Source organism: Myotis yumanensis, unplaced genomic scaffold (assembly GCF_028538775.1).
Source record: "Myotis yumanensis isolate MYYU_CA2020_CCGP unplaced genomic scaffold, mMyoYum1.0.hap1 SCAF_17, whole genome shotgun sequence".
Classification (NCBI taxonomy): domain Eukaryota; kingdom Metazoa; phylum Chordata; class Mammalia; order Chiroptera; family Vespertilionidae; genus Myotis; species Myotis yumanensis.
The window spans coordinates 17,359,600-17,379,826 of NW_027223768.1; the positions used below are offsets into that span (position 1 = coordinate 17,359,600).

Here is a 20,227-nt window from a genome sequence, read left to right on the forward strand (position 1 = left end):
CCCAAAATTGCCAGGGCAGATATCTACAAAAATATCAAATTGAGGAAAGCCTCCTGAAGATGTGAAAATAACCTAGCAACATCTATCTGGAGAAGGAACCTGAGACGAAAAACAATGTGTGTGCCTAAAGTCACACGGCTGGTAATTAGCCAACACTGAACTCCAAGCCCAGCCTCTGACCTGGCAGCTTTCCTGCTGTCCCTTGAAAAGCCACAGGGAGATCTACTGCTCCAGAGGGCTGGCTGCATCCGGTCCAGGCTGAGTTACAGTGGTGGCCTGGGGAGGTGTTTTTTTTTTAATCCTCACCTGAGGATATGTTTTCGTAATGATTTTAGAGAGGAAGGGAGAAAGAGAGAGAAAGAAAGAGAGAGAAACATCTATCAGTTGCTTCCCATCTGCACCCTGATCAGGGATCAAATCCCCAACCTGCGTATGTGCCCTGACCAGGAATCGAACCCACAACTGTTTGGGTGCATGGATTGATGCTCCAACCAACTGAGCCATCCAGCAGGGTGGGAGAGGCTTTTTATTTATTACACATTTGGTAGGAGGTCATTTTGAAGAAGGATTCTCTGACCCAGGATATTAGCTCCTGGGGTGGGGAGGGAGGGATAATTTCTCTTCCTATCTTTTAAAGTTCTGCTGATGGGGGTAATAATCAAATTAACATGAGACAGATTAACAAACAAAAATGTCTAAATTCATTACATATGTACATATGGGGTTCCATAAGAACATGAGACCACAGGACAGATCAGGCAGTTGAGGCTTCTAAGCCATCTTGAGCTAAGGAGAAGGGGTTGTGGGTTGTGGTTTGGGACTTCAAAGGGCAGGAAGGCAATTCACATAGAGACAGAAAAGCAAATGTTTGCTGGGCCATCTTTAACAACAGGACACAGAGAGGACTTTGATCAAAGGACCCTTGCAACACCAGTTCATATTACACTTACCTGTGATGACATCTTTTCCCAGAACAAGTCCTCTATCTAGCTTCTTTTTAAGCAGTTAGGGGGAAAGTCAAAGGTTTTTACTGAGTCTTTCCTTTCTTAAAAATAAGCCACTTAAAATAATCAGCATCCCAAAGAGGCATATTTTGGGGTAGCAAACTCTGCTCCCCCTCATTCCAAGAAAATATTTGCTCAATTATTTCTTTTCCATTAAAAAGGATATATATATATATGAATTAATTCATTTAGCCATTAGGATATCAACCTCTTGGCAAGTATTTATGCAACAACTATTACAGACCAAATGTGCTGTTAGGAGCTGTGAGAAAACAAGAAACAAGTCAAGAAAATGCCCAGCTTTGGGGAAACATACAGTCTTATGCAGAGAGACTAATAGGTAGAAAGTGAATCAACACTACAATGCAGTCCCCTCTTGTAGAGTCAGGAGAGTGGGAAGCTCAACAGGGAGTCAAGGTAATAGATGCCTCCACAGACCATCTCTGGCCATCACTCTCATGCTCCCCTCCTCTGCCTGTTGGAGTTCTATGCATCCACAGTGTCTTGACTCCTAGTCCCAACTCCACTCCACCAGCTGTTGTGTGGCCGCATGTCACCAACACTTATCTGAGTTTTAGTTTCAAGATGATCCGTGCCTGCTCTGACAGAATTTACAGTCTCAGCAACGACTATACTGACATTTGGCACCAGGCCTGAGTGCGGGGGAGGGGGGAAAGGGTCAAACCAGTGACCTGACCATCTCTCTTCTCACATTCACAAACACTGGAGACCAGTTGCAGATCATTCAACAGGAGCAAATCCCTTCATTGCCCAAAACCTTTTTTCTCATTTGCTAGAGCAGCCAAGAACGGGGTGGGGCTTCCACCTATGAAAAGTAGAAAGCTCTGCCGCATTTCCCCCACACAGGAGAACATGGCCAAGCGGGTTGCAATTGTGGGAGCCGGGGTCAGCGGCCTGGCCTCCATCAGGTGCTGCCTGGAGGGAGGTCTGGAGCCCACCTGCTTTGAGAGGAGCGATGACCTTGGGGGCCTGTGGAGATTCACAGTAAGTGGGGTTTCAACCACTTTGTTGCGTCCTATTTAGAAAAGGACTTGACCGATGCAAAAAGAGATTGAATTTCTTCCATAAGGGCCAGCTGCTCTGGGGACAGACTAGAAATATCTGCTGAACCAGGAAGGGCCACTGAAAGAAAAAAGCAGGGCACAGCCTGAGCTTAAGTGGAAGGCGTCAGCCGCCTTACAAACTTTATCCAGAGCCAAGAGGAAGAAAGTGCCCTGAAGGGCTGCGGAAGAGGTTGGAGTGGCTGGGACGGGCCAGGAAAGCCCAGGACCAGGGGAGCAGGCTGAGGCAAGACTAGAGACCGCAGTGGTTGTGGCAAAGGTATAAACACAGCGCAGGAAGTGCAGCCTCTGCCTGCAAGACTGAGCTGCGTGTGCCTGCTTCTTTTTCTAGCCCGGCTCTATCTGAAATTAAACAGCACAGGGCTCAGTGTACAATGGGTTATATCCTCAAGGTCCTGCTTTCCAGGCAATCTCAGTCCATGCCAAGAATAATCAGAAGTCAAGAATGCGAGTTTGGAGATTTTTTTGTTCCCTGAGCAAAAGAAATACTCTCAAATCTCAGCAGGGCTACAGTCTGGACTGAAGACGGGGTTAAGGTGAAGAAGGAGGACAGAGGACTATACAGCCCAGTGGTGACTGGTTTGGGGTCCAGGGGGTTATAGGGGCCCTGCTGGAGGCACCTGAAACCCTATGAGCTCCATGGAAATATTAGCATTAGATTTCCCCAAACCTCCAATTTTCCCTCTTTCTCAGGTGGGCAAGAACACTTCCCCTGAGCCTGAAATGTGCTGTGGAAGAATAGTGAAAGAGAACAAGGTGTCAGGTATCCTGGCCTCAGAGTCCCTGAAGGGCTAGAGAAAGAGAACATTCCTCTATTACAGAGGGTAGTATTTGGAACTGGAATAAAGTAATAGTTTTCTAACTCAGTGAGCAAAGCTCCAGAGAGGCCAAGGTTGCATAGGCCAGCTGGGCTCACATAGAGAACTGTGTATCTTGAAATGTGTCCAACCACTGAACATGACCATCATTGCGTACAGACCTCCGAAAGGGAACTGATGAAAGAGCACAGCTGTTCCCACGATTCAAACTGCCTATGTTCCAATAGGATAGCAGAAACCCAATACTCAGGTCATTGTAAACCCCACCCCACCCCCACCACCGCCACCCCATGGCCATTGAAGACACTGTTAGTCAAGCATGATACTCCTCCTCTGATGAGCCTCAGAATCCTTCTTAACACAGCACTCCAGAGAAGCACTACTAATCTATCAGAGTGGAGACTGAAACTACCCAATTAAGGGCACTTCTAGTAGTGTTTCACCATACACACGGTTGTCAAACCTGGAAACCTTTTACCTGCTTCCTCTCCAAAGTCCTAAATCCCATAAATTGCACCATACTGCTGCTTGTCAATCCCACCTCTCTTGGTTTCAACTATCATTGCCTCTGCTCAAGCCCTCATTAGCAAGCACATGGATTTGTGTCTTAGGCTCTTAATTAAAGCCTCCTTCCTTTCCAGATCCCTCTAATTCACCTTTTAAAGAGCCAGAATTATCTTTCCGAAATTCCACATTCAAACATTAGGAAGATTGCCATAACCTTCCTATAAAATCCAAATTCCTTACCTTTAGATATGAAATCTTTCATAATCTGAACCCCATTTCTCCATAATCAATAACACCCCATTAACCAAAGAACCTAGGAATTGCCCATCATTCAGATACTACTACTTCCTGGCTTCCATCTATTTCCATATTCTCCTGTACTTCGTTGTGATACTGTGTGAATCTGGACAGGTGAGTTCATGCCAGGTTTATTTGTTAGCACGTGATGAGTGAAATTATAATTCTGATCATAAAATTCATAATGGGGTCCACTGTTCATCACCTCTCAAGGGCAGGATAGCAAATCCCACTAGAAGGTGACAGGTGACATATATCGTCTGGATCACCTTAATATTGGTCAATGTGTGGTTGTCTAATCATTAGCATCCATTTCATGGGTGTGCCCTCACATGCACAAACACATCCATGCGCATGTGCACACACTGTCTGTACAGGAACATGTTGAAGAAGGCAGAGCCAGCCTCTACAAGTCCGTGGTTTCCAACAGCTGCAAGGAGATGTCCTGTTACTCAGACTTTCCATTCCCAGAAGATTATCCAAACTATGTGCCCAATTCTCAATTCCTGGAATATCTCAGAATGTATGCAAACCAGTTCAACCTTCTGAAATGCATTCGATTCAAGGTAAGACACAGCATCAATCAATAGTCAGGAAGTACTTTTTAACCTATTTTTTTGTGCTCTCTCTATAGCCTAGTCTTGGAAAATGAACTGGCAAGACTGATGTGACCTGGCTAGATTCCTTTTTCCCTTGTACTTAACCACACCTCAAGTGAATGTGAAGTTGGTGGTAGCTACTGTGTGTAAAGATTCACATGCATTACATTTTAATTTGTAATACTTATATACAAATATACTAAGGGGCCTTAAATATATCTAACTACATTTTCAACTTGGGCCAAATGCCTGCACAGAGGGGAACTGAGAACTATCAGTGCCTGGGTACTCTCTTCTTTACTATCCTTTGATCGGGATTGGCATGTACAATGGCCCATACACTCACTCTTTGAGGGAAAACTTTTCTCAGTATCCTTGGGAATAGAAAAATCTTTAAATATTATTCTTCTCACTGACCCTACCAATCTCCTTCCCATTTTGGAAGACAGAGAGGGAGGAAGGTAGCAGGACATGAATAAGTTAATATGTCATCTTTCTCTTTCTTGTCTCCTTTTCCCATTCCTCTCCAAAAAAAAGAAAATTAAAATCCATGTGTTTCCCTTCTCCTGTTTCCCTCCCTATTGAAGATGGTATGTTGAGGAATCCATAAGGAACTATACAGAGAAAGCAACATAAATGGGAAGATTGATGGAAACAAGTAACAAAAAATATTTATATTCACAACCTTTAAAGTACTCCTGCTCAAAACAAACTCAAAGACATATCTCCACCTCCATGTTCACTGCAGCATTATTTACAATGGCCAAGACATGGAACCAACCTAAGAGTCCCCTGATGGATGAATGGATAAAGAGAGAGAGAGAGAGAGTGTGTGTGTGTGTGTGTGTATGAATGTACTTCAGCCATTTTTTGAATAGTAGAAGGAAACCCTGCCATTTGCAACAACATGGATAGACCTTGAGGGTATTATGCTAAGTGAAATAAATCATACAGAGAAAGACAAATATTATATGACCGTACTTACATATGGAATCTAAAAATCTGAACTCATAGAAACAGAGAATGGGTTGGTAGTTGCCAGAGATAGCCCAATTCAATTTATAGGGTTATGCTTATTAATGATGTAGAATCTGTGCTCTAGAATGTTTGAAATGTCAACTGGCACATCAGCCTTTACCGGAACCTTGCCAACTACTTATCACATCTGTGATTCTTTCTTCAGACTGAAGTGTGCAGGGTAACGAAACGTCCAGATTTTACTGTCACCGGCCAATGGGAGGTGGTCACCCGGCATGAAGGGAAGCAAGAGTCCGCCATCTTTGATGCCATCATGGTCTGCACCGGTTTCCTCACTAACCCACACCTGCCACTGAACTCCTTCCCAGGTATAACGTTTTCTGCAGTTGGCCTTAATTTGTCTCATGGAGCTATCCTGCTACTTGGTTTGTCTGGGAGTGAATGCCTATGGCTCCTCCATTAAGTAGTTAAAGTTGTTAGGTAATAGGTCTTTTTCCTAGTCTGCACTTCCTAACCAGTTTTTGGCTTTCATGTGTTCCAAACAACCTATGAGTACCAAAGAATAGAATGAATAACTAACAAGCAGTTTTATGCTTCACTGAGGTTCAATGTCCCTCCTTAAGACATGGGATGCCTAGACAAGTTGGTAGCCTACGCACATTGCCAAAGTTTAGTTTAGAGGCCACCAAAAGTCAATCAGTGACTAAAGGAAAAAGCAGTTTGATTTTTTAGGGGTTTTTTTATTATATGAGTCATAGCAATTACCATGGCACTGTTACAATCACTCATCAATAAGTCTTGGGAGGCAAGTGAAGACATCTTTTTCTGTCTTTTGCAACTACGATTCATGTTAATCGCCATAAAATATCAATTGGGTTACAATTCAGAGGGACTAGAAAATGCAATAGTTGGTTTATTTTCTCTGCAGTAAGTATTCAAAAAGTTAAAACTGTAGGAAATTTTTCTCTAAATATGACCTGTAGTGATCTCAAGATTCATCTTCCAATAAATTCACATGTTTCCACTGGTTCTCAGTCTGCCCCCAAAGGTTACTCAAGTCAGGTCAGGTTAAGATAAAGCATATCCTGAAAACTGCCACAGGACAGATTCATTTAAAAAAAAGCAACAAGTTCAGTCTTCTTCCAGATGCAGGAAACTGCTACATTATCCCTGAGAGAGGCTCACCACCTCTGCTTGAACACATTCAACAATGGACTCTCACCACCCCACATGACAACCCAATTCTTCATCAGTTGTTGCCTACAGAGAAAATTACTGAGCAGTGAGCTACTCCAGACTCCTAAGGAGTGCCTAGTATCGGATCACTCCAAGAATCAAGAAAGTTCCATAGCATTGAGAGTGCACTGCATTTATTTAGCACCTATAGTATACTGCACAAGGTGCTAAGAATATCAAAGTGAATAAGAGACCATGCAGCCTGTATGGAATGAGTGGATTTTTATAGGAGTCCAGTAGAGAAATGACAATCCACAAATAACCTGGAGTGAAAACAATACTCATTTTACAATAAACTCATATATATACCTTCAATGGTCCTGGATCTGCTCACCAGATGTCACTCAAGTCAGATCAGATGAGGAGAAAGCATACTCTGAAAGCAACTGAGTCAATATACTCAATTTGACTAGGATAAGCCTGAAGCCCAGGAGATACAGATTCAATTGACAAGCTAAATTATCTTGGGCCTTGCACTTAACCTTCCTAACCCTTTGTTTCCTCACCCATAAGTGAGGGGCTCTTGTTCCTTGCTTGTGAAAATTCTATATAAATCAAATTTTATATATATTTGATGTTCTGTCAAATATAGGATGTCCTGTCAACCTTTAAATGGTAATGACTCCTTACACTTTTCTTTATAAATATTTTTGCCATGATATTTCAATGTAATAGTTAATTATCCAGTAAATAAAACTAGAGGCCTATTTTAGTGAAATGAAGTACCTCCATTGAATAATCACTCATTTCTGCAGATCGCAAAGTCATGTATTCATATTTCAGATTTTCTTAAAATTGAGTATGCTGTTATAAACAACCTAAAACATGTGTCTAAAGGATGTCATTGATTGAACAATACTTACGTTTTACTCACTGATTCTGTAAAGTCTCTATTTTACATCTTATTTTTTTTTCTACAGGTATAAATACATTTGAAGGTCAATACTTTCATAGCCGACAGTATAAACATCCAGATATATTTAAGGACAAGAACGTTCTTGTGATTGGAGTGGGAAATTCTGGCACAGACATTGCTGTAGAGGCCAGCCATGTGGCAAAAAAGGTACTATTTTATATATATATATATATAAAGTTCTTTGGTTTTCTTAGTTTTAAAGGTTTTTATTTCAATCATGATTGCTATTGAACCCATGAATAATTTTTTAGTTCTGTATTTTTCAATTAGAGTTGACATTCAATATTATATTAGTTTCAGGTATTCAGCATAGTGATTAGATTTTATATAACTTATGAAGTGTTCCCACTGATCAGTCTAGTGCCCCTCTAGCGCCATATGTAGTTGTTACAATATTATTGACTATATTCCCTATGCTGTACTTTACATCCCCATGACTATTTTTACAACAGCCGAGAAGGTATCATTCTCGATGTGATTTAATGAAGAACTTCACCTTAAGACACATGTCTCAGGCAAACAGTGTTGGACACCATGATAAACGATGAAAGGAATAGAAATGCCTAAAACGCATATACAACATGAATGTTTAAAGTATTTTTTCCTCAACAATTATAAATTTTACCGCAAATTCCAGGTGGCATCTTCCCTCCAAAACCTACTCTTCAGAGTTCCTATTTTTTGTTGTTTTCCCAGTCATCCCATGAGACCTACCAGAGGCGTCTGTTTCTTACCCAGTTCCATAGGTCAGACAATCCTGGCAGTTTCTCCTTGCTAAGCTCTCCCATTTGCTCCCTCCTTTTTGGATTACTTGCCACCACCATCATCAGATCCATACCACCTCACACCACAGCTGTGGCATTGTTCTCCTAATAATAATTGTAGAAATAGTTAATATTTATTGGGGTTTACTCTGTGCCAAGTGCTTCACCCCAACCAATCACTGAAGCAAGCCACTGATGCAGGTACTGTTAGAACCGTGATTACAGATAAAGAAATTAGAGAGGTTAAGGAACCTGCCTAAGATCATACCCCTAGCAGGTGGTACAGCCAGTCTTCAAATCTAAGTCTCTTTCATTCAAAGCCCCTGTCCTTAATTCTACCCTGCACCCACCCCATCCATCCCCGCAGATGCCCAACCACCAACAAACAAATCCTCTGAAAAGCCTGCTCTTGTTATGACACTCTTATGTTAAAAAATAAATAAATAAAACATCTAATAACTCCCCTATCTAAAATAATAGTAATAAATTGTAGGTGTATTAGCTCTGTGTTATAGGGTTCTCCACAATCTGGTCCAAATCTGTCATTTTAACTTTACCCCGCCCCCGCCCCCCACTACTTTCCTGCACAACATCAACTATAGCCTGACAGGTGTATTCTGAGCCCTTTCCAATCCCGTGCCTCTGTTTCCCCCTTCGATCACATCACATACCCCTTTTGCAGGACCCTTTTCTCTTTCATTACCAATGACATGGACATTCCAAGCTACCTGACCCCAACACAAAGAGATCTCTCCCTAGTAAGAATTGATGTGATACTTGTAATATACACTCCTCAGTTAACACGTTTTAACTCTTACTATTGCTATTACATTTATTAACACGTTTTAACTCTTACTATTGCTAATTACACTTATAGTATACATTTTCTTTCCAACTATGCTATAAACTCATTGAGAGCCATTTGGCCAACAAATACATATTAGTTGTTGGCTTCTCATGTGCTGAATGTTGCACCAGGCACTGGGGATACACTGAAGAACACAACAAGTTCCCTCTACCATGGAGCACGTAGTCGTAGGGAGAACAGATGCTGGAAACAAGTATAAATAACTAGATCAATGACTGCAAGAGTGAAAGTAGCCAAATTTTACATAAAGAAAAAGGACTGGGAGTTTATAACTTTGATATTCCCTTCTAAAACTTTCAAATAAAGGACTTGATGACTGATTTGTTGATTGATTGATTGATTTGGAAAGACTTAGCAGTCTGGTGAAGTCATCCTGAAGAAAGAGAAAGGAGGTCCTGAAACAAAAATCAGCATAGTCTCATCCACTATGACCACCACATGTGGGAAGCAGATTATTGGGTCTATGTTTCTAATCACTTGGAAATTTCTTCAGTCAGAAAACATGTGTTGGCACACATCTTATCATTTCTGTATCAACCAAGAAACTCCTCTCCGTTTAAAACAAAATTCGTATCTACCAACATGTCCTATCTGATTCTATATCACGACAAAGAGGCAGGTTCAGTACAAATATGTTCAATACAGAATTATTGATATACTCACAACTTTTCCTACATTTCCTGTATTGCATATACTACTCCATTATAAGGCCAAACAGCATATATAATAAAAACACTGACACTGTAGCTCTGGTTGCCACACCCCAGTTTGTTATGGGGGAAGCCATCTGTTAATCAGTTGTTTTGTATCTGCAGAGTAACAGATTCGTGGACTAAATTTTCTTAGTTTTAAACAGTTGTATGGACAACTTCTTATTGTGTAGGTACCAAAAAAAAACAAAAACAAAAAACAAACAAACAAAAAACTATCAGCTTTGTGAATTCAGTCAGCTGGTAAACTTAGTCAATCTATAAATAAAAATAAAGTCCACCAAAACTAACTGTATTACTGAGTTTTACTGCCAGTTCAAACAATGGTTTCTGTTGAAATCTTTTCTAGACTCCTTTTAATTGCTGCCACACCCTGTTCTTATTTTCTACAATTACTATAATATGTCTTAAGGCATTTTAATACTCTAGGTACTCAAACCATTATCTCAAAGGAATGACTTTAGAATAGGCCTTGAGGGAGCCAAACTATCGTGTCAGGGATGTATTTTGAAGGTGGCAGACTTTTTGATGTCATTCAATTTAGGAAACTTCTCAAATCTCTGGCAGGCCAGCGCTGTTCACTTTGTCAGACTGAGTGACCTCTCTGATTGCTTCCTTCCAGGTGTTCCTTAGCACCACTGGAGGGGCATGGGTGATGAGCCGAGTCAGTGAGTCGGGGCTCCCATGGGACATGCTGTTCATGACTCGATTTCATAACATGTTGAGAAATTCCCTCCCAACTCCAGTTGTGACTTGGTGGATGTCAAGAAAGATAAACAGCTGGTTCAATCATGCAAACTATGGCTTGGCACCAGAAGACAGGTAAATATGATGTATCTGCAGAGGGCTATTAGGAGAAAGAGCCTCCATCCTTCTCACGGCATATCCAAACCAGGCAATAGCATGACAACATGCCCGAATATGAAGGAAAACTTCATACACACTTCCTTGATCATAGTAGCTCACCGTTTTTGTGTTCTCGGTAAGTAAAATTATGAATTTCACCTTGTCAACAATCTTTAAAGTGAGTATTAGTATCATCTCCCCTTTATTGTGGGTAAACTGAGGCTTATCACTTAGTAATAAGTGAGCTCTGTGACCTTAGCAAGTTACTTAAACCTCACCTACAGCAATCCTTCAACATTATCTTGTATTCGTTTCAGGTGCACAGCATAGTGGTTAGACAAACATACTTTGCAAAGTGTTGTCCCCAATATTTCCAGTACCCATCTAGCACCATACACAGTTAATACGATATTATTGACTACATCTCCTATGCTGTACTTTACAACCCTATAACTATTTTGTGACTACCAATCTGTACTTCTCAATCACTTCACCTTTCCACACAGTCCCCAATAGCCCCCCACTCCCGCCTCTAGCAACCATCAGTCTGTTCTCTCTATCTATGAATCTGTTTCTATTTTGTTTATTTTTTAGATTCCACATAAAAGTGAAATCATATGGTATTTGTCTTTCTCAGTCTGACTTATTTCACTTAGCATAATACCCTGTGGCTCTATCTACGCTGTCGCAAATGAATTGATTAGAGGTCATATCCCTGTATGACAGATAAATAAGGCTAAAGGGACCAAATGACTTTCCCAAACCCTGTTAAAATGCAAACAATACTTTGCCTTTTTTATAGCCATATAATCTATAGGAACATTTTATTTTAAATTCAAAATCATTGTAATCAGCTGTTGGATCTCTATTTTTTAATTTATTTTTTTCATCACCATTTATCCCCTGTGTCCTCTTCCACCTCCACCCATACCCCTCACCCCCCACTCAGCACACTGCTGTGCAAGTCCATGAGTTCTCTTTCTTTCTTTTTTTGCTCAATCACTCCACCCCACCCCTCAACACCCACCCTCCACTAGAGCTTTCTGCCTGCTCTCTCTGAATCTGCCTCTATTTTGTCTGGTAGTTCAGACTGTTCATCATTATGATGCTGTCTCTTGCTGTGGATTCACCATAAGCCAAAAATGGCTCGGCTCATTGAAAACCAGTGTTTGTTTAGTGATTCCGAAGGCATAGCCAGAAAAGGAGAATCCTGCCCTTGTTCCTTTAAAGCGCGTTTCCCTTGTGCAATTGGTAGACTCCCCGGTCCTCCTGCAGTCCTTCAGCCTTCCGCTGTCTGCAAATGGCAGCGAGAACCAAGCTCCGACCTCCTTCTCCTCAGGCGTCCAAACTCTAGCAAATGTAAGTCATTGTCCTGTCCTTCTGGGTCCCTCGTGAGCCCCACAGAGGTAACTTTCCTGTCCCGAAACTGACCCCTCCAAAGGCGGCGGCGGGTGGGAGGGCGGCCCCGGCCCTGGGCCCTCCAGAGCAATGTCAAATACTCGCCTATGCAGGGAGCAGTGACTCCTGAGAGACACCGAGCGCTGAATGAGCAGCTGCTGACAACAAACAAGAGACAGAGACCGCACAGAGAAGGCTGGGAGGCGGGAGCCCCCCCGGAAGCTGCAGGCCTCCCCACCCAGAGGAACAGGCTGCGCGCGCCATTACGTCCCCTCCAACCAGACAGGGCGGCGGCAGCTCTACTGGGGGCTTTGGCCTACCTGTGGGTTCCCAGAGCACAGTCCCAGCTACGTGGCCTGGAGCCTTTGGTCTTCGAACAAAGGGAACAGGCAGGAGCAGCAGGGTGTCGGCAGCCACCACGCGCCATGCCGTCCCGCAGGCTCCGCCCGGCGCCCAGCGCGCATGCCCGGCTCCGGAACTGCCTGCACCTGGAGCTGCACCTGGCGCTGCGCCGACGAGAGCGGTTCTCTACCCCCCACCTTCAGAACAACCACCCTGACAGACGGTCAGAGGCTGGGGAAGGGCAGCCTCGGGAAGCCCGGGCAGAGGAGCCAGTGCGCACCGTTCTCATATCCCCTCCAGCTCCATAGGGCCCACGGAGGCTCTATTCAGGGCTGGGGCCTACCTGGGGGTCACTGGAGCGTCCCCAGCTACACCACCTGGATTTGCCTGGAACAATAGGGCATCACCATGTGCCCCTGCAGGCGGGTGCTCCAGGGGCAATACGTGCCCGACCAGCTTCAATCTGCTTCCCAAAACTACCCGGCACATCAAGCCCACACAGAGGTCTCTTCTGCACGGGACCCCCATGTGAACAACAAACAGGAGAGACGCTGTATACAGAAGGCTGGGGAGCTGTGAGAGCTCTCCGGGGCTGCTGGAATTCTCCCAGGTTGGATGGGCTGCCAAGGGCCATGGTTTAAGCCCCCCTCCACCTCCCTAGGGTGGCCCTGGGCTCTGTCCAGGTGCTCTGGCCTGGCTGCAAGGTCTCTGTAAGGTGTTCCTGGACACAAGCCCATTTTGGGTGGAACATAGGAAGCAAGCGGGATCAGCAGGGAAGCACCACATGCACCTGGCTGGCCTCCCCATCTGGAGCCACGTTGGCTTAGTGGGGCAGCACCCCAGATACCTTGCAGCCACTCGGCTCCTACCAGCCTGCCAAAAGCACCCAGCACACACAGCCTGCACAGAGGCCACTTCCATATAAAACCACTTTTCCAAGGCTGGAAGAGACAGATATTTTGTCTAATTCATATAAACAAGCATAGAAAGTCAAACAAAAGGGAAAGGCATAAGAATGTCTCTCAAATGAAAGAACAAGAAAAATTCCCAGATAAAAACCCTAAGGAAATCAAGATAATTGGTCTAATTAAGAATTCAAAGAGCCCTAGCCAATTTGGCACAATGAATACAGCGTCAGCCTGTGAACCAAAGGGTCCCGGATTCAATTCCGATCAAGGGCACGTACCTTGGTTGCAGGCTCCTCCCCGGCCGGAGCACTGGTCGGGCACATGCAGGAGGCAACAAATCTATGTGTTTCTCTCATTGATATTTCTCTACGTCTTTCCCTCTCTCTTCCACTCTCCCTAAAAATCAATGGGAAAATATTTTTGGGTAAAGATTACCAAAAAAAAAAAGAATTCAAAGAAATGGTCATAAGTATGCTCACCAAACTGGAGAGTAAAATAGAGGAATTTAGGGAGCATTTCAACAGAAAGTATAAGAAAAATCAAGCCAACTTGAAGTATATATCTAAAATGAAAAACACATTAGAAGGAATCAACAGCATATTAACTAACAGATCAGCAACCTAGGACACAGACTAGTGGAAATAAGCCAATCAAAATAGCAGAAAGGAAAAATAAATTTTTAAATGAGGGTAGTTTAGGAACCTCTGGGATAATATCAAGTGCTCAAACAGTTGCATTATACGGATCTCAAAATAAGAAGAAGAAAGAAAAAGGAACTGAAACTTTATTTTTAAAAATAATAGCTAAAAATTTTCATGACCTGAAAAAACTAAAAAGTTTTTGCACAGTGAAAGAAACCATCAACAAAATGAAAAGACAACCTATACTGATGGGAGAAGACATTTGCAAATAATATATGCAATAAAGGATTTATATCTAAAATATATAAAGAACTCATACAATTTAACACCCAAAAAGATCATTTAAAAAATGGACAGAGGACCTGAATAGACATTTCTCCCAAGAAGACATAAAAATGGCCAACAGATAGATGAAAAGATGCTTAACATCGCTAATAATCAGGGAAATGCAAATTAAAACCACAATGAGATATCAATTGACATCTGTCAGAATGGTTATCATCAGTAAATCAAATTACAAGTGCCGGCGTGAGTGTGGAGAAAAGGGAATTGTAAATTGTGCAGCCACTAAGGAAAACAGTACAGAGCAGTGGTCGGCAAACTCATTAGTCAACAGAGCCAAATATCAACAGTACAACGATTGAAATTTCTTTTGAGAGCCAAATTTTTTAAACTTAAACTATATAGGTAGGTACATTGTTATTAACTTAATTAGGGTACTCCTAAGGCTTAGGAAGAGCCACACTCAAGGGGCCAAAGAGCCGCATGTGGCTCGTGAGCCACAGTTTGCCGACCACGGGTATAGAGCATCCTCATAAAGTTAAAAATAGAGCTGCCATACAATCCAGCAATTCCACTTCTGGGGATTTACCCGAAGAAAACAAAAACACAAATTTAAAAATATATATGCACCCATATGTTCATTGCAGCATTACTAGTAATAGCCAGCATATGGAAGCAACCTAAATGTGTATGGATAGATAAATGGATAAAGAAGAGGTGGTATGGTCATATTCGGCAATAAAAGGAATGCAATCTTGCCATTTGTGACAACATGAATAGACCTAGAGGATAGTATGCTAAGTGAACTAATCAGAGAAAGACAAATACCGTATTATATCACTTCTAGGTGGAATCTAAAATAACAAATCAAATAAATAAACAAGACAAAACAAACAAACCCATAGATATAGAGAACAAGCTGATGGTTGCCAAAGGGGGGATGGGTAGGAAAAGTGGGGGAGCCCAGGTTTCATGATGACGATGTGTCCATGCAGGTTCATTGATTGTAACAAATGCACCACTCTGGTGAGGGATCAGGATGCGGGAGGCTTTGTGTGAGGAGGGGCAAAGGGTATATGGTAAATCTCTGTACTTTCAACTTAAATTTTGATGTGAACCTAAAACTGCAATAATATATAAAGTCTATTTTTTAAAATGTTTTAAGCTCAGGAAAGATTTAAAAAGACTGGTACCTCCTGCCTAGCCAGGAGCAGGGTCCCAGAATGAAGACAGGAAGGGAGGGTTGCTGTATCATTCACTGGCAGATATATCTCTCCTGTGTTTTTGTTCAGGACACAGATGAAAGAGCCTGTGATAAATGATGAGCTCCCAGGCCGTATCATCACTGGGAAAGTGCTCATCAAGCCAAGCATAAAGGAGGTGAAGAAAAACTCTGTCATATTTAACTACACCCCAAAGGAACAGCCCATTGACATCATTGTCTTTGCCACTGGATACACCTTTGCTTTCCCCTTCCTTGATGAAACTGTAGTGAAAGTCGAAGATGGCCAGGCATCGCTGTACAAATACATCTTCCCCGCACATCTGGAAAAGCCAACCCTGGCTGTCATTGGCCTCATCAAACCCTTAGGCTCCATGATACCCACAGGAGAAACACAAGCTCGATGGGCTGTTCAAGTCCTGAAAGGTAAGTGCGTGAGAAAGAGCAGGGCAGGTGTGTTCAGTTTGCCATGTTATTTTGGATACTGGAAATTTCTATACCCTCCCTCGCTCCTATCCAAAGCAACAGAATCTTTTTTTTAACATATTTTTTTATTGATTTCAGAGAGGAAGGGAGAGGGAGAGAGAAATAGAAATATCAATGATGAGAGAGAATCATTGATTGGTTGTCTCCTGCACACCCCCTACTGGGGATTGAGCCCACAACCTGGGCATGTGCCCTTGGCCAGAATCGAACCCAAGACCTTTCAGTCCCCAGGCCGACACTAGTCTATCCACTGAACCAAACCAGCTAGGGCCAAAGCAATAGAATCCTTAAAAGCAGAATGTATTCTATTGTTTACTGAATTACACTACCATACTGAACCCGTGCCATTATCAGCACAAAAGATAAGCCATAGCTCAAAAAAGTCAGTTAGATTGACTGAATGGACTGATTCCATTAAAATTTGAGAGTTCAACCAATTCAATGACAAAGTTCAGGCAAACCAGATGTGAGGTTCTGTCATATCAAGTAAGTAGCAAGATGACCAGATGCTGATCTTTTTGGCCAGGAACATACCAACCACCAGGCCACTTAGGCTGCTAGCACATTTGCTGAAGAGCCGACGAGTAGCTGGGGACTAGGAATAAATGCTGAGCAATGGGAAGGCATCTTTACCCACTAAGCAAGCACCTAAACCTAAAGTTAAATTGCATTTTTGTTTGTTTTACAGGTGTGAATAAGTTGCCACCTCGAAGTGTCATGATAGAAGAAGTTAATGCCAGGAAAGAGAACAGGCCCAGTGGGTAAGTTAACGACTTTTGTGTTCTTTTTGAATTATAACTGAAACTGGCAAAAACCATAACAAAGAGAGGTGAGGGTTACGCTAGAGAAAAAAGAAGCGCCTGAGACTTAGAGGAAAAAACTAAGATCGTCTGTTTAAGAAGAGAGGAAGGAAAGTGAAATTGAGACATTTTAATGTCCCAAAATCATCACTTCAAACCATGGTCACCTTGGACCACATGGAGTTTGGATTCTAACTCAAACATCGTTAACACTCCTCTACCAGATACATTATTCCATACCTTCTCCATAATCAGAAGGCAAACAGGTTTGTTCACGCTGGCACTAAAAGGGTCTGTCTGCTTATGTATTCATTCAACAAATCTGTATTCAGCTGTCTTATTTTTATTCAGACCCAATCTAGAGCAAGTCTGCAAATTATGGTTTGGTGGCCAAATCTACCGACCACTTGTTTTATTCTTTACATTTTTAAATGGCTGCGGCGGGGGGGGGGGGGGGGGGGGAATGGAAATATTTTGTGATATGTGAAAATTATATGAAATTCAGTGGCCATAATGTTTTATTAGAACATAGCCTCACTCATTAATTTACTTACTGCCTATGGCTGCTTTCAAGTTATAACAGCAGAGTTGAGGAATTGAAATAGAGACCATAATATAGCCCAAGAAGCCTCAAATACTGACCCTCCAGCCTTTTGTTGTTGTTGTTGTTCAGTTGATGTTTTATTTCTTTTTTTTAATATATTTTATTGATTTTTTACAGAGAGGAAGGGAGAGAGATAGGGAGTTAGAAACATCGATCAGCTGCCTCCTGCACATCTCCTACTGGGGATGTGCCTGCAACCCAGGTACATGCCCTTGACCGGAATCGAACCTGGGACCTTTCAGTCCGCAGGCCGACACTCTATCCACTGAGCCAAACCGGTTTCGGCGACCCTCCAGCCTTTTGCAGAATAAGTTTGTTGACGCCTTCCCTGGAGGAGACATTTCCGCTTTTCTACTCTTTGTCTCTAGACTCTATCATTCAAAGACTAAAGAGAATAGAAGGGAGGTGGCAGTAAAGAAGGTGGTCTTGGGCTTGGTCTCTCACTCCTAATCCAACCCAAGCAGCTCTGTTTTTATCTGTTTTACTGTTTAGGGCTTTGATGTAGATTTTCACTTTAAAAAAAAAAGAAGAGGTTTCTAAGGACAAAAAGTTTTAAAATCAATGCATTTAAGAAATATATCACTTCTCTAATTCATATTATTGACCTATTTTCATGATACATCCTGAACCCAGAATATGATTTGATCTTCGTTATGGGATTCTAATATAATATAGACCATTAATTAGAGCTGCAAAGTGTAAAAGCTTCTTATCACATAGTTCAGTCAATGATTTTAGGGACTAATGCCAGCATTGCAGGGACATTCCACCCTATTGATTTTTGTGGCTTTTTATATTATACATACCTAGCAATAATTGAGTTTTAGAAAGATTTAGGAGTAGTAAAATTATGTAAAATACATTTTTTTTTCTAGAAATTGCTAATCATCTGGCAAAAGAACTAAACTAATAATAGAGGCATTGTAAGTATTTGAAGCACCATGTGTATACAGTATCTTTTCAAGGAACCCATCTTGTCTTTAAATAATATAGTGAGACTATTAGATAGACAGCTATGGGCATGGAGGGAAGAACCCAGGAACCATTCCAAATTGTGCAGCCTCATTGTTAACTTTTGGCACTTTTACTTGTTCTAAGATTATGATTATTTTATCTTTCTGTCTTCCCCTTGCTCCCCAATCTTCCTTTTATAAAGGTTTGGCTTGTGTTACTGCAAAGCCTTACAATCAGATTATATCACATACATAGACGAACTTCTGACGGATATCAATGCCAAACCCAACCTGTTCTCTATGCTCCTGACGGATCCACGTCTGGCTTTGGCCATCTTCTTTGGCCCTTGCACACCATACCAGTTCCGCTTGACTGGCCCAGGAAAATGGAAAGGAGCCAGAAATGCCATCTTGAACCAGTGGGACCGGACACTCAAGGCCACCCGAACTCGCACTGTACAAGAATCCCCATTTCCCTTTGCAATCTTACTCACTGTCTTTCTGGTTTTGCTTGTGGCTGTTTTTCTGATTTTCCTCTAAATAAAAGATTACCTAAATGGCTTGTCAGATGCACAGAGTAGATTCCCCTGCCTGCCTCTGAATCTCTGAGAAACAGTAGTGATGGTAGCCGAGTTTCTTGCTGTAAAAAGCTCTCTCTTCATAAGCAAGGCTGAACAACACAATCCAACAAATTAGAAAACTTGTTCAAGTAAATGTCAGTTGATTTGTCCAAGGTATCAGAGTAATAAGTGGCTAAGTCAGGACATAGATCTCCAGAACATACATCCAGGCCTCTTGACGCCACCATGGGCCTGTGGTTTCTAATGTTGAAATGACTTCAGAAGTCTTAATATATTCTTAATAAATATATATTATTTATTTTTATTGATTTCAGAGAGAGGAAAGGAATTGAACCTGGGACCCTTCAGTCCACAGGCCAACACTCTATCCATTGAGTCAAACCAGCTAGGGCAATACAAATATTTTTTAAAAGAGTGGTATCATAAAAGTCATAGTAAAAGGATATTTCTCTCTGTGTCTCTCTCTCTCTCTTTTTATGCCCAAGAGTGTGTATGGATGTGTCTTGGACTTGGTGGGTCTTTCCCTTTATGTACACCACTATGTTTCTGAGTCCCCACCTGAATCTTTTTTCCCTGCTTATCCCCCCTCTTCTTCTCTACTGATGACCGTGCTGGACCTATTCTATGGCCATAGTGTAGAACAGATTCAATAGGAAGAAAGGGCTCTCATTCCTCATTTTGAAAGCATTCTATAAACCATACTGGGGAACAGTATTTGGTTTTATTTTCAAAAAAATAATTCATTTCGTTAGATCCCAGAAATCTAGCAAAAGAAGAAACATATTAAACACATATTTTTGCACATAAGAAACACTGATTTTTGCACATATCCTTTAAGTCAGGGCTTCTGAGACATTTCATCTCCCAGAGTAATTTGAAATTTTCAGAAATTCTCTTTAGTGTATACAAACAGTACCCTTCGCTGAGCCAGTTTTATGTAAACTATCTATCTTTTTACATTTCAATGCTCTGCGTCTTTCAACGTGTCCCACTGGGAGGTAGTGGGGGATACTTAGAGAACTGAGCCCAGTATCAAAGGTCTAATACTTAATAGCTGTGTGAGCTTGAGTAAATCATTGACTTTTCCTAAACTTCTGTTTTCCTTGCTATAACAGAGGAGTTATAATACATCCTATGTTATAAGGGTATTGTAAGGATTAAATGGTGTGATCTACAAACAATGCTTAACCTAAGTCCTGGTAAGTGTTTACTGATAGCTATCTTTACAATGTTAACCTCAGCACAGTGGTTCTCAACCTTCTGGCCCTTTAAATACAGTTCCTCATGTTGTGACCCAACCATAAAATTATTTTCATTGCTACTTCATAACTGTAATGTTGCTACTGTTATGAATCGTAATGTAAATATCTGATATGCAGGATGGT

At 41.9% G+C, this 20,227-nt stretch overlaps 1 protein-coding gene across 2 annotated transcripts; it reads left to right on the forward strand.

Annotated features, from left to right (window-relative positions):
* Positions 1 to 1,874: 1,874 nt before the first annotated feature.
* On the forward strand, positions 1,875 to 19,031 carry LOC138995348 (flavin-containing monooxygenase 1). 2 transcript variants are annotated; one of them, XM_070395656.1, is made up of 9 exons: positions 1,878 to 2,009; positions 4,086 to 4,274; positions 5,491 to 5,653; positions 7,442 to 7,584; positions 10,402 to 10,601; positions 15,489 to 15,844; positions 16,593 to 16,665; positions 18,184 to 18,231; positions 18,465 to 18,547. In XM_070395656.1, exons 1-8 carry the CDS (start codon positions 1,878 to 1,880, stop codon positions 18,191 to 18,193), a joined length of 1,266 nt encoding a protein of 421 aa, XP_070251757.1. In that variant the 3' UTR covers positions 18,194 to 18,231; positions 18,465 to 18,547. The 2 variants fall into 2 exon arrangements, with proteins under 2 accessions (XP_070251758.1, XP_070251757.1); XM_070395657.1 differs by lacking the exon at positions 18,184 to 18,231 and having other exon boundaries at positions 1,875 to 2,009; positions 18,465 to 19,031.
* The last annotated feature ends 1,196 nt before the right edge of the window (positions 19,032 to 20,227 follow it).

Coding starts and splice junctions, on each gene's coding strand:
- LOC138995348 (XM_070395657.1), top strand. CDS start 1,878: ATGGCCAAGCGGGTTGCAATTGTGGGAGCCGGGGTCAGCGGCCTGGCC. Junction 5,654..7,441: donor GCCACTGAACTCCTTCCCAG/GTATAACGTTTT, acceptor TTTTTTCTACAG/GTATAAATACATTTGAAGGT. Junction 16,666..18,464: donor AAAGAGAACAGGCCCAGTGG/GTAAGTTAACGA, acceptor CCTTTTATAAAG/GTTTGGCTTGTGTTACTGCA.